This window comes from Pediculus humanus, genomic scaffold, assembly GCF_000006295.1.
Source record: "Pediculus humanus corporis 1103172107383 genomic scaffold, whole genome shotgun sequence".
In the NCBI taxonomy this organism is placed as follows: domain Eukaryota; kingdom Metazoa; phylum Arthropoda; class Insecta; order Psocodea; family Pediculidae; genus Pediculus; species Pediculus humanus.
Genome location: NW_002987010.1, coordinates 670,850 through 682,908, shown reverse-complemented (window position 1 = coordinate 682,908; position 12,059 = coordinate 670,850). Strand labels below are relative to the sequence as shown.

At 24.1% G+C, this 12,059-nt stretch overlaps 1 protein-coding gene across 1 annotated transcript in view; it reads left to right on the top strand.

The window, feature by feature from the left end:
- Positions 1 to 12,059, top strand: part of Phum_PHUM032850 (metabotropic glutamate receptor 4, 6, 7, putative) — a gene marked incomplete at both ends in the record, with an annotated part of 65,910 nt that overhangs the window by 24,997 nt on the left and 28,854 nt on the right. The window contains 2 exons of the mRNA XM_002423005.1: positions 4,535 to 4,714; positions 5,448 to 5,617. Coding sequence (XP_002423050.1) covers positions 4,535 to 4,714; positions 5,448 to 5,617 — 350 coding nt within the window. The remainder of the gene's footprint in view (positions 1 to 4,534; positions 4,715 to 5,447; positions 5,618 to 12,059) is intronic.

Sequence of the window (12,059 nt, the reverse complement as noted above, 5' to 3'; positions counted from 1 at the left end):
AAAAAGGAAATGAGTAGATAGGTAGACAGGCAGGTAAGAAAGTAGCAGAAGAAAAAAAAGTTGAAGAAAGAGAATAATAACATTAACAAAAAAAAAAAAAAAAGTTTTGGAAGTAAATTTTTCTCCAGTGAAATTAAAAACTTAATAATAATAATAATAAACGTCTTCAAATATTAAATTTTTTTTTTCTTTTTTTTTTTTTTACTTACTTGATTTAAAGTTTTATTTTGCAAATGACGTAATAATAATAATAATAATAATAATAATAATAATAATAATAATACTTAATAAAAATTTTTAATAAAAAAAAAAGAAAAAATGCTCCGAAGCAATTAAAAAAAAAAGTTCCAGGATTTAAAATGGGGGAGAAAGAGGAGGGAAAAAACAAGAAAAAAATAATAATCAGACGACGTGTGACGTTTGCACATTCCCGAATGAATGTAATAATAATAATAATAATAATAATAATAATAATAATAATAATAATAATAACAACAGAGTGAACGTTGTATGTTTTTTAGTGCTCGGAATGAAAAATATGTTAAATCTGACATTCTCGTATGGAATATGAAGCTGAGAAAATGAATAAGGGAGAGAGAGAGAGAGAAAGACAGAGTATGAAAAGGAATGAGAGAAAGAGATAGAGATAGGAAGCGAGAGAGAGAGAGAGAATTCGGGGCGGGTAACGAATATAAAACGCAGAAGAAAAAGGAAAAAATTAAAGAATTTTATTTATTTATTTATTTATATATATTTTTCTGTAATGACGTCACAACAGTTTGAAATCTTGATGACGTCACGTTATTTGAATCTCGTTTTAAAGGGGGGAGGGGGTTGAAGGAAAAAAAAAATTAAATGAGAGAAACGAGAAAGAAACGTTTATATAATGGAAAATAGGAAAACGTATGAAAACGTATTAAATGAAAATTTTTTTTTTTTTACGTTTGTTCTTTTGTTTGTTTGTTTGTTCGTTTGTTGCAAAGACTTTAATAATACACTTTCATTTTTTTTAGGTATACCTAAACAAAAAATTTCACCGTTTTTTATTTTTTTTCCTTCGGGGAGGTTTATCGGATTTTTTTAAAAAGAAAAAATGAAAAACCAAATCCGGGAGAATTCAAAAAATTTCTTTTTTTTCTCTCTCTCTTTATAAACAACCAAAATGCAATTTTTTTCACATTTTTTTTTATTCGACAAACAACAAACGACGTAAAATGAAAAAAATCAAAAACAAAATTGTAAAGGAAAATTTTTTTTTAATAAAGTTTTCATTTCTTTTTTCTTTTTTTTTTTATCTTACACTTCCGGCAAAATTTTTTATTTTTACGTAAAAATATTAATTAAAAAAAAGCAGAAGAAGAAGGAAAAGAAAAGAAAAAAAAAGCAGAAGATATTTTTTTTAAACAATAATTTATAATCATTTACTGATAACCTACGCAACAAATTTTTTTTTTTTTTTTGTTAAAATTTTAATTTCTTATCTCTTTTTTCCTCTCACCTTTCTTCCACCCTCTCCCCGTAAAAAAAAAACTCAACTAGAAATTTAAAAAAACCTTAATACGGCCCTGTTATTGAAATCCTACGTAAAAAAAAAACTCGAAATGTTTTCCTTTCGAACGTTTTTGTTTTTTAACACTAATTGAAATTTAAAATTAAACAAAAAAAAAATTTTTTTTATCCTTTTCCTTCGTCCTCTCTCTCCCCCTCTCTCTCTCTCTTTCCTGTCGGATTTCTCATTTATTTTTATTCTTCCCTTATTAGTTCGTTTTCCTTTTCTTTTTTTTTTTTGGCTTCCTCTTCGTGAACCTTTTTTTTTTTTTTTGTTATTTTCATCGAACAAAATTAAAAGTTATTATCGGTTTGCTGTTTCTACTCCTTTCCCCTCACCTCTCTTTCCCCTCCTCTCCCCAAAATATCAATCCTTTGCAAGAAAATTAAAAAAAATTTTTTTTCCTTTTATGAGGAAAGAGGGAAAGAGTAAATGATAGGTTTAAATTTGGATTAAATATTATTTTATATTCTCATGACGTCATCGTTTTATAATTATAAAAACTTAATTTTATTAATATCCGAAAACTTTTTATGAGTATATTTTTTATATTTTACGTGAACGTTTCGGTTAACGTTTTTCCCCTTAATTTTATCCTTTATTATTATTATTATTATTATTTCACTTTTAATTGCGACATGTTTTTATGCGTTTGTTTTAAAATGGTTCCCAGAGAGCTTATATCTGATTCTTTTCGTGTAAATATTGGTTTGTAGATTTTTATAACCTAACCCCTAACAACTTTACCATCATCATTATCATAAATTCTTGTTAGTCTAGTCTTCCCTTGGTTCGAAAGGGAACGGGTCATTTTCTAAACTGGGTTCTTCCGATCACGACAGCATCTGTGGAGTAACCCAGATCAGGGGATGGTTTCAGGTCGACAAAAGAGCAAAAAGGTTTTGTCTTGATAAAATCGACCCATTCATGCACTAACCTAGCCCGATACCGGGCACGGCAGATGTTCCAGTGGTGATATTGACAGATTTTATGTTGACTCTCCAAATACTCATGTTTTGCCATATATCGAACAACCGGAAATTAAATGATCGATTGTTTCCCTTTTCTTCTCATAATTATAAATCCTTAATGCCTGATCCTGTAAAACTGTTATAATCGCTTCTTTTCCAGTATTATTATTATTGTTAACATTTTTAAATTTAAAATCGTAACGCGTGAAAATAATTTTTTTTAGGAGAAAAAAAAAACGTGCGTGTGTCGCTCTTAACAAAAAAAACACGTGACAAAAAATCTCAGATGGGTCAAAGGTTGATTTTTTTTTTCTTCAACGAAAGTTTACGAAAGGAATAAAAAAAAAAAAAAAATTTTTTTTAACATCGATTACGAATGGAAAAGATTTATTAGATCCGTACAAAAGAAAAAAAAAATATCAACATGTAATCTTTTCTTTCTTTCTTTTTTTATATTGATAAAGTGCTACTACATCCTCGTTTGTTTCCTACAAACAAACAAACAAACAAAAAAAAAAATTCCATACGTTACAATAATAATAATATTATCATCTTTTAAAATTTTTTGTTGTTGTTGTTGTTGTGTGCATATATTACACGTTCGAACCTTATCAATCCTTACATTTTTATATATACATGATTTATTATTATTATTATTTATAAGGTATAACGTATCGGATTTTGTTACAAAAAAAAATTTTTTTATTTTCCAAAAAATATTTTCGAACGTCAACAAAAAATTTCACAAGGAAAATTTTTTTTTTTTGTTTGTTTAACGGAAAACTATCTCATTCATTTTCTCTTATCATTATTATTATTATTAATATTGTTTTTTTTAAATTACTCGGTTCTCGTTTTTATTTTTTCTTTCTCACATACGAGAACAACAACAACAGCAACTTTTCTATTAAAAAACCGTTGAAATTCGAAAAGAATTCACTCATTGTTAGTTTAACAAAAAAAAAAAAAAAAAAAAAAAACGTAATCAATTTTTTGCTGTTGTTAAGAATCTCGGATGAAAAGAAAAGCAAAAACAAGATGACGAGATTACGTGTAAAAAAAAAAAAAAAATTTAATGAAAGACTCAACGATCAACCAATCAAAAACGTTTTTTTTTTTTTTTAAAAAAATTACAATTGTGTACTCGTGTCGGTTTTATTATTATTATTATTCGAAAACAAAAAAAAAGGTGAGGAAAATTCGTGAGAGAGTTATTATATTTTTTAGAAAAAAAAACGTGTATTTAGAAATACACACGTGATATATAAGTGAAGTGTATTTAGAAACAATGAATAACGGTAAATCTTTTTTTTTTGGCCTGAAGAAAAAAAGAAAATTTTTTTTATTATTTAGCGACTAAAAAAAACTCGTATATCAAGTGAAAGCTTTGTTAAGAAGCAGAAGAAAAAAAAAGAGAAAAAAAAGTTAATAAAACATTTTCACACCTTTAAATTTTAAGATAAATGAAAAGAAATTTCAAAAAAAAAAAATTGAAAACGAATTGAAAATAAAAGATGTGAAAGAAAAGAAAAAATGAAAAGAAAAGTTTTTTAAGATGAAGGAGTATAAAAAAAAAGGAAAATGTCGGATAAAAGGATCGTCGTCGTCGTCGTCGTCGTCATCATTGTGCGTCACACAAAAAAAAAAAAAATCTTTTCATTTTGGCATTTTCAATTATTTTAAAAAAAGAAATTTTTTATTAAAAAAAAAAAAAAAAAAGGTGAATAAAAAAAAAGGTTTTCCATCCACCTTCTTCCACTTCATCCAACTCCTCTTTCAAATTGTAATTATAAAGTTTTTTCTTTTCGAAGGGGAAAGTGGAAGTAAAAAGTGGAAGTAGAAAGTTTTGGCGTAACGAAAAGCGATTTCCACAAAAACATTATTATTTTTTCGAATATGTTTTTAGATAAATAAATAAACGATAGGGAAAAAATTATAATTAATCAATTAACCGTTTTTTTTCCTTTCTGGTGACACGTTTATAATTTTTTATTTTTATTTTTTTCTTATTCAGATTCCACAATTAAGCTACGCGTCGACGAGCACCGAACTATCGGACAAATCAAGATTTGAATATTTTAGCCGCGTCGTGCCCCCAGATAATTTTCAAGCTCAAGCCATTGTCGAAGTTGTTAAAGCACTTGGATGGAAATACGTGAGCACGGTTGCCGTGGAAGGAGACTACGGTGAAAAGGTTAGTATCCATAATTGTAATCATTAAAAAAAAAAAAAAAAAAAAAAAAAACGAAATTTGTGATGCCATCGTAAAAACGTCAATTAAATTTATATATTATTTAATCATGGAAAATTTTAATTTTTCTGCTGCCACGTAAATTAAAAATTATTTAACACGACAAACAATTTCCGGTAATTTTTTTTTTTCTTTTCGAGAAATGTAAATTAAAAAAAAAATAAAAAAAACAGTTTCGACACACCACGAACGAAAAAATTTCGAATCGAGTTTCATTAAAAATTCATATCTTGAATGATATCGATTACTATCGATATATTTCGATATATTTCGATAAATTACAATATATTAGGTACCCCGTAATAAATTTAAAAAAAAAAAATTATTATTTATTCGACGGACGATTACGTGAAGATTAAAAAAAAAGTAATAAAAAAACGAATAATAATTCGATTTCGAATGGATTTTAATGAAAAAGTGTCAATACATAATAATAATAAAATTTTATATGTGGTCGTGGTTTTAGACGTTTAAATAACCGAATAAATTACATAATTTTTTTTAAAAAAAATAAAATAAATTTTTCGAATTTTCTTTGGCTTCAATTAAAAAAAAATGTCGTTTGCAAAAAAGAAAAGTTGTCAAAATAAAAAATAAGAAGAGGGTTGATGGGAATGAAAATAAAGTATAAAATTATTTCTTTTTATAATTAATTAAAAATTTTTTCGTTTAAAAGGGAATCGCATCGTTCATATCATTGGCGACAAGTTCTGGGATTTGCATGGCAGTTTCCGAAAAAATATTAAGAAATTCTAAACAGGAAGATTTTGATAGAATTGTCGAAAGACTTTTAACAAAACCAAATGCAAGAGGAGTCGTCATGTTCGTGGATGAAGACAACACGAGGTAATTTTCTTTTTTTCTTTTTTTTTATTCGAATTCTATTTCCACGAAAAAAAAATAAAAAGTAAAAAAAAAACTCATTCGAACTTGAAGTGTAGTAATAATAATAATAATAACAAGGCAACACTTAAACAAAAGTTTTTTTCCCTCCCCCCATTCTTTCTTTCTCTCTCTCTTTCTACCACAGTTTCACAGTATCTCTCTCTCTTTTCTCGCCGTTTCGATTTCCCGTCGTTGTTTATTACTTAGTCTATATGTAAAAATAACAAAACATTTATTTAAAAAACTTTATTTTTATTTTTATTATTTTTTTTTTCGATACTTAAATTTTAAACTTACATTGATAAAAAATAAAATTTCTCTCTCTCTCTCTCTCTCTCTCTCTCTCTCTCTCTTATTATTATTATTATTATTATTAACCTTTTCGGTTTTTTTTTCAATAAACTTTTTGTTTTTTTTTTTTTTTAAATTTTTTTTCTTTTAGAATCAAATTAAAAAGTAAAATAAATTTTTTTTCATTTTCGATTTTTTTGTTATTGATTTCCGGTTTTGCCTTTCAATTTAAAAAAAAGTAGGCGGGGGGGAGGGTTAGGGAGGAAGAAAAAAAGGGAAAAAAAATATTCGCAATGATAATAATAATATTAATAATTTTTTTATTTTTCCTGTTTCGAATGGAGACTAATTGAATTAAAAAATTCATGAAAATATTTTTTTTTTTTTTACTTCTGCTTTTGTTGTTGTTGTTTCTGTTGTTCCTGTTGCGGGAAAAAGGAAGAAAGGAAGGAAAGGAATAAAAAGGTTGAAAAAAGGTTTTAACGAGTGAAAAGGGAATAGAATAATTGACGTTAATGACAATTTGAGGATGAATCGATTTTTAAAAAAATTTTTATTAATTAACTATATTCTTTTTAAATTAAAAAAATATTAAAAAAACCGGAAACGGAAACGCATTTTTTTTTTAAAATCACGTTCGACTTCATTTATTATTTATTTATTTATTTATTTATTTTATTATGTAAAAACGTGAGATGAAAAAAAAAAAAAATTTACAAATAAATAAAATCATCATCAACCGGCGTTAAATAATGACGTCAAAATTTTTTCGTACCTGGATTTTAACGGTTTTTTTTTATATTGGAATCCGAATAACAAATTTAATTTAAATTTTTTATTATTTTAAACGGGTTTTACAACCGAAAAAGTTTTTTCTCGCCCTCTCCCTCCTCCCCTCTTTTTTTTGTAACGGAAAATTATTTATTTATTTTTTTACTTTTGGTTTCATCTTATTAATTATTTACAATCGTTTCCGGTTAGAAATTTTTTTTTTTCGGTTTCACACTCGAAAATTTTTAAAATTTTAACGTTCGGGTCAGTTTTTGTTTTAGTAGTAATAATAATAATAATAGTGATAATAATAATAAACGACTTAAAAACGTGAAAATCTTATTAAATGTTCTTCCTTAATGTAACGTCATTCGTGTCGTCATACTTTTTGGGAGGGGAAAAAAAAAATTATATCGTTTATTTGGTTTAATTATTATTATTCTTATTATTATTCGGGGTTAACGAAATATAATAATAATAATAATAATAATAATAATAATACGCTTAAAATAATTTTGTTAACTTTCCGCGTCGACGGTGACATTTTAAATTTTATATTTATTTAATTTTTTTTTTCGGTTTTTTTTTTTTTTTGAAAATGAAAAAAAAAAGAGAGAGAGAAAACACTCGAAGAGAAAATTCTAAAACAAATAAATGAATAATTATAACGGAATTGAATTTTAATGTAATTAAATTTTATATAGGAAAAAAATATATTCATTATTATAATTATTAATATTTTTTTTTATTTAAAAAATTTTTTTTTTTCGTCTCTTTCTCTTTTCTCTCCCCTTCCCCCTCTCTCTCTCTTTTATGTTTTTATTCTCTGATCTTTTTAACTTTCACTCCATGTTTGCTTAATTTTATTAATTTAAAAAAAAAAAAAAAAAAAATTCAACAATAATTGTTTTAGTTATCCTCTTTTTTTTTAAAAAAAAAAAAAAAATTCTCATGAATAAATTCAAATGAATAAAAAAAATAGAATGACAGAGAGAGAGAGAGAGAATGTTTGAAGTGAGAGAGTAACAGAGAGAGAAAATAAAAACTTTTTTTTTCTCGGTTTGAAATAATTATTTATTTATTTTTTTTCTTTTTCATTCATTTTATCATTATCATTATTATCATCATCTTTATCATTGTTTTATATACTGACTGATAAGAAAGATTATTTAAAAAAAAAAAAAGTTTATTAATTATAATTATCATCGTTAAACAATTTTTTTTTTTTTTAAATTTTCGACGGTTTTAAATTTATTTATTACTTATTATTATTATTATTTATTTCCGGTAGTAATATTATCTCGTTAATGACACTTTTTTTTTTTTTTAATTCCATATCTCGTTAAAAATATTACGAGCGACTCATAAAAATTTTATTATTATATAATTTTTTTGGAGTTTTCCACATTTAATGAACCTTTTCAGTTACTTTATATAAATGTAATCCGTTATTATTATTATCATTATGTTTTTAAATACATATATATGGGTTAATAAAAAATTTTATTACCAATTATTACCCGGGGGCATGAAAAAAAAATTACATTTTCAAATTTATAACTCCGGTAATTTTTTTTTTTAAATTTACATTACGATCACACGCACACCTCTATATAATTATAATTAAGTAAAATTAAATTAAAAACGCAGCGTTTTAATCCGTTTTATGTTTACGCGCGTTTTAATAAACAAAACAAACGAACGGAAAAAATATTAATAATAATAATAATAATAATAAGTTGAATACAAAAAAAAAAAGAATGAGAGAAAAGAAGGGGGAAGAGAGAGAGAGAGAAAAAAAGTGAAAATATGATGTTTATTAAAAATTGAGTTTTATTTTTTTTTTAAAAAAAAAAGGGAAAAAAGGGGGGAGGGGAGGGGATGGGGAATTAATGAACTCGCTAAAAATGTGGTATAAAAGGCTTTAAATGCGATTTTCAAAAAAAAAAAAAAAATGGAAAACAAAAAAAAAAGGTTTAACAAAACAAAACAAAAAAAGAAAAAAAAACCAATGAAATGACGTTTCGATAACTTTTCATTCGACGTTTTTAATATATATATATACAAATGCTTATTTAACTTGATTATTTATTACCTACATTTAAACAGTAATAAAATAAGAGGAGGTGGTAGTGGGAGAAGAATAATTTCACTATTAAGTAATAAATTTATAATTTGATTATGCGTAAACACACGAGTAATTATTTATTACCTTATCAATACGGTAAATAATATAAAAAATTGTCGTATTTTCACGATTTCGTTGACTTATATTAATAATAATAATAATAATCACGTTTAACCCTAACATATATAAATTAACAAGTAATAAATTATTATTATTATTTTACATATAATAAAAAATTTTATTACTCAAAATTAATTTTTTTAATCATTTTATTTTATTTTTTTTGTCGTTAAAAATATTTTAAATAAAGTATATTAATTTGGCGCCTAAAAAATTTAAAAATGTCTACGGGTTGTCATCTGTCTTTTAACGTAATAAAAAAATTAATAATAATAATAATAATAAAATTCGGGTGGCATTTATTAAAATAATTAAATAATTATTTGATTTAATTTTTCCCTTCCTCTCCCCCGAACTTCTTTTTCTTATTCTTTTTAATATTTATAAATTTTTTATTCGTACGCACAAACCGGAAGAAAAGTCATAAAGAAAACAAAAGAGTAATAATAATAATAATAATAATAGTAAATTTAAAAAAAAAGAATAAAATAAATTATTTACGTATTCCGCTTATTTTTATTTTTTTATTTTTCCCTGGCTATTATTTTTGTTTCTTAAAAGGAAAGGAAAAAAAAGGAACAAACAACAACCGAGTGAATCGTCGGATGGGCAAACGATTGTCGTTTTGAAAAATTTTTTTTTAATATTTTTTCAACTTTATATAAATTGATTTAAATGTTTTTTGAAATCTGACAACGTCGCATAAAATAAAAAAACAAAGATAAAAAACGATCGTTTCTCCTCCATTTCTTTTTTTTTTCCTTTTTTCCTTTTTTCATTCGAAATGGAAAAACGTTTAATTTTTATCAACGTAAAAATAAAACAAAAAAACTTAAGATAATAATAATAATAATAATAAAATATTGATTTACGTGTTTCTCCTTCCATGTTTATCGTTTTCACATCCTTCCTCGATTCGTTTTACTATAAATCTCTTCAAAAAAAAAAAAAAAAATAATCGTGTCATTAGAATTTTTATAAAATAAACCCAACGAAAAAAAATTAAAAAAAAATATATATATGCACGTTTTTATTAAAAAATGATATTTAATAAAGATATTTAGCTTACGTGTAAAATACGTTTTCTTACAATGCCAAAAAAAAATAAATATTAAAAAATTAAAAAAAAAAATTTTTTTATTATTACTTACGGTTGGTTAATTTATCATTTTTAAAACACCTGTCAACCTGTAGACGAAAACGTCTTAGTCATTAAATTATTATCATTATTATTATTATTATTTTCTTTTATATAAATGTTAAAATTATTATTATTATTATTATTATTAAATTTTAAAAGAAAAAGGAGGGAAAAAATTAAAATTTTTTATTTGAGTTTTTTTAAATGTGTTGACATGAAAATTTAAATAAAAAAGTTAAATTTTTATTTTATTAAAAAAAAAAGAAAAACCTTTAGTTTAATTAAAAAATTAAAGGTTAAAAGGTTATGAAACCTTTCAGGTGCAGAAAATTTAAAAATATCAATTAATTTATTATTACCTCGCTGTCGTCGGTCGCAGAAAAAAAATTTCTTTTTTTTTTTCTTTAAATATTTTAAACTCGTCGAATAAACTTAATGATAATAGTGGATGATAATAATAATAATGATAACAATAATAATAATGATAATAATAATAATAATAGTAATAATAATTTTTTCTTGTTATAGATTTTTAAAAAAAAATCAATCAAATCGATATTTTAAAATTAATAAAATTCTATTAATTCGATACGAAAAAGATGAAACATTAAATTTTTTTATTTTTATTTTATCAATCTCAAACAGAGATTAACAACAAACAGATTAACAATGACAGCAGAGCAAACAACAACAACAACCAAATACGTTTCAAAGAGGAACAAATTTTAAAATTAATTGAATTTCATGTTCGTTGTCGTTGTTGTTGTAACAGCACCCGTAAACAAACGGTATAATTAACAATTTGAATTATTTAATATTTAAATGGTGTGTGATGACGTCATTACGTGTGTAAATACTCACGTGGAAAATTTTTTTTTTTTTTAATGGAAAACGAAAAATAAATAACATTCGTATAGTAATTTTTTTTCCTTTTTCGGGCAGAGAGAGAGAGAGAGAGAGAGAGGTCAAGTTCTGGGCTGAGGGAGGCGGGCAAACGGGGAAGAAGGAGAGGGAGGGGGAAATAAGGTAACGTGAAAGGAATAAAAAAAAAACACTTGAAAATTTTCTTTAACTAAATACTTAACACTTGACTTTTATCCAATAAATCCAATTGAAAGAAAAAAAAAAAGTTTATAAACGTTTTATTTATTTATTTATTTATTTACTTACTTTGACCTTCTTCAAAAAAAAAAAGAGAAAAATTTCATTAAATAGATTTTAAAGGTTACTTTTTTTTTTTTTTATTTACAAACAATATTATTATTATTATTTCGTAAATCCAGGTTTTTATAAAATTTATTCGTAAAGATAAGGAAAAAAAAAAATTTTCTTTCTATTTAAGACACGATTGTAGTAACCCATCATTTAATTTTCTTCTTCAAGTTTTCAACTCGAACGTGGCACTAGAACGAATTTACAAGTTTATTATTATTATTATTATCATCCCGTGCTAATGTTTTACGTTATTTTAATACAATGAAATCCGAATAAGACATTTTCTTGGACATTTTATATTTATAACATTCGAAATGAATAATTTTGGTGTGAGGTTTTTTTTTTTTCTCTCCAAGGTTTTGACTTTATACCAATTTTTGATATAAACCATTATTATTATTACTATTAACTCGGAGCCTAACAAGTAATTATTATTATTATTATTATTATTATTATTCATTTCTCATGAGCACGACATTCTGTCGGATTTGATTTAGTTTTAAAATTTTATTTTCTAACAAAATTTATATAAATCGAATTAAGGATTCTTTGCCACGTGTTTCTAAGGTCTTCAAATTGTAATTTCCTTCGGTTTTCCCCAAATTTCCCCTTATACCATTTACACGTACATTAATATTATTATTATTATTATTATCAAGTCGTTTATTTTATTTTTTTTTATTTTTCGTGAAATAAAAAGAAAAAAAAAAGGTTATTTAATAAACCTTTTAAGGGTT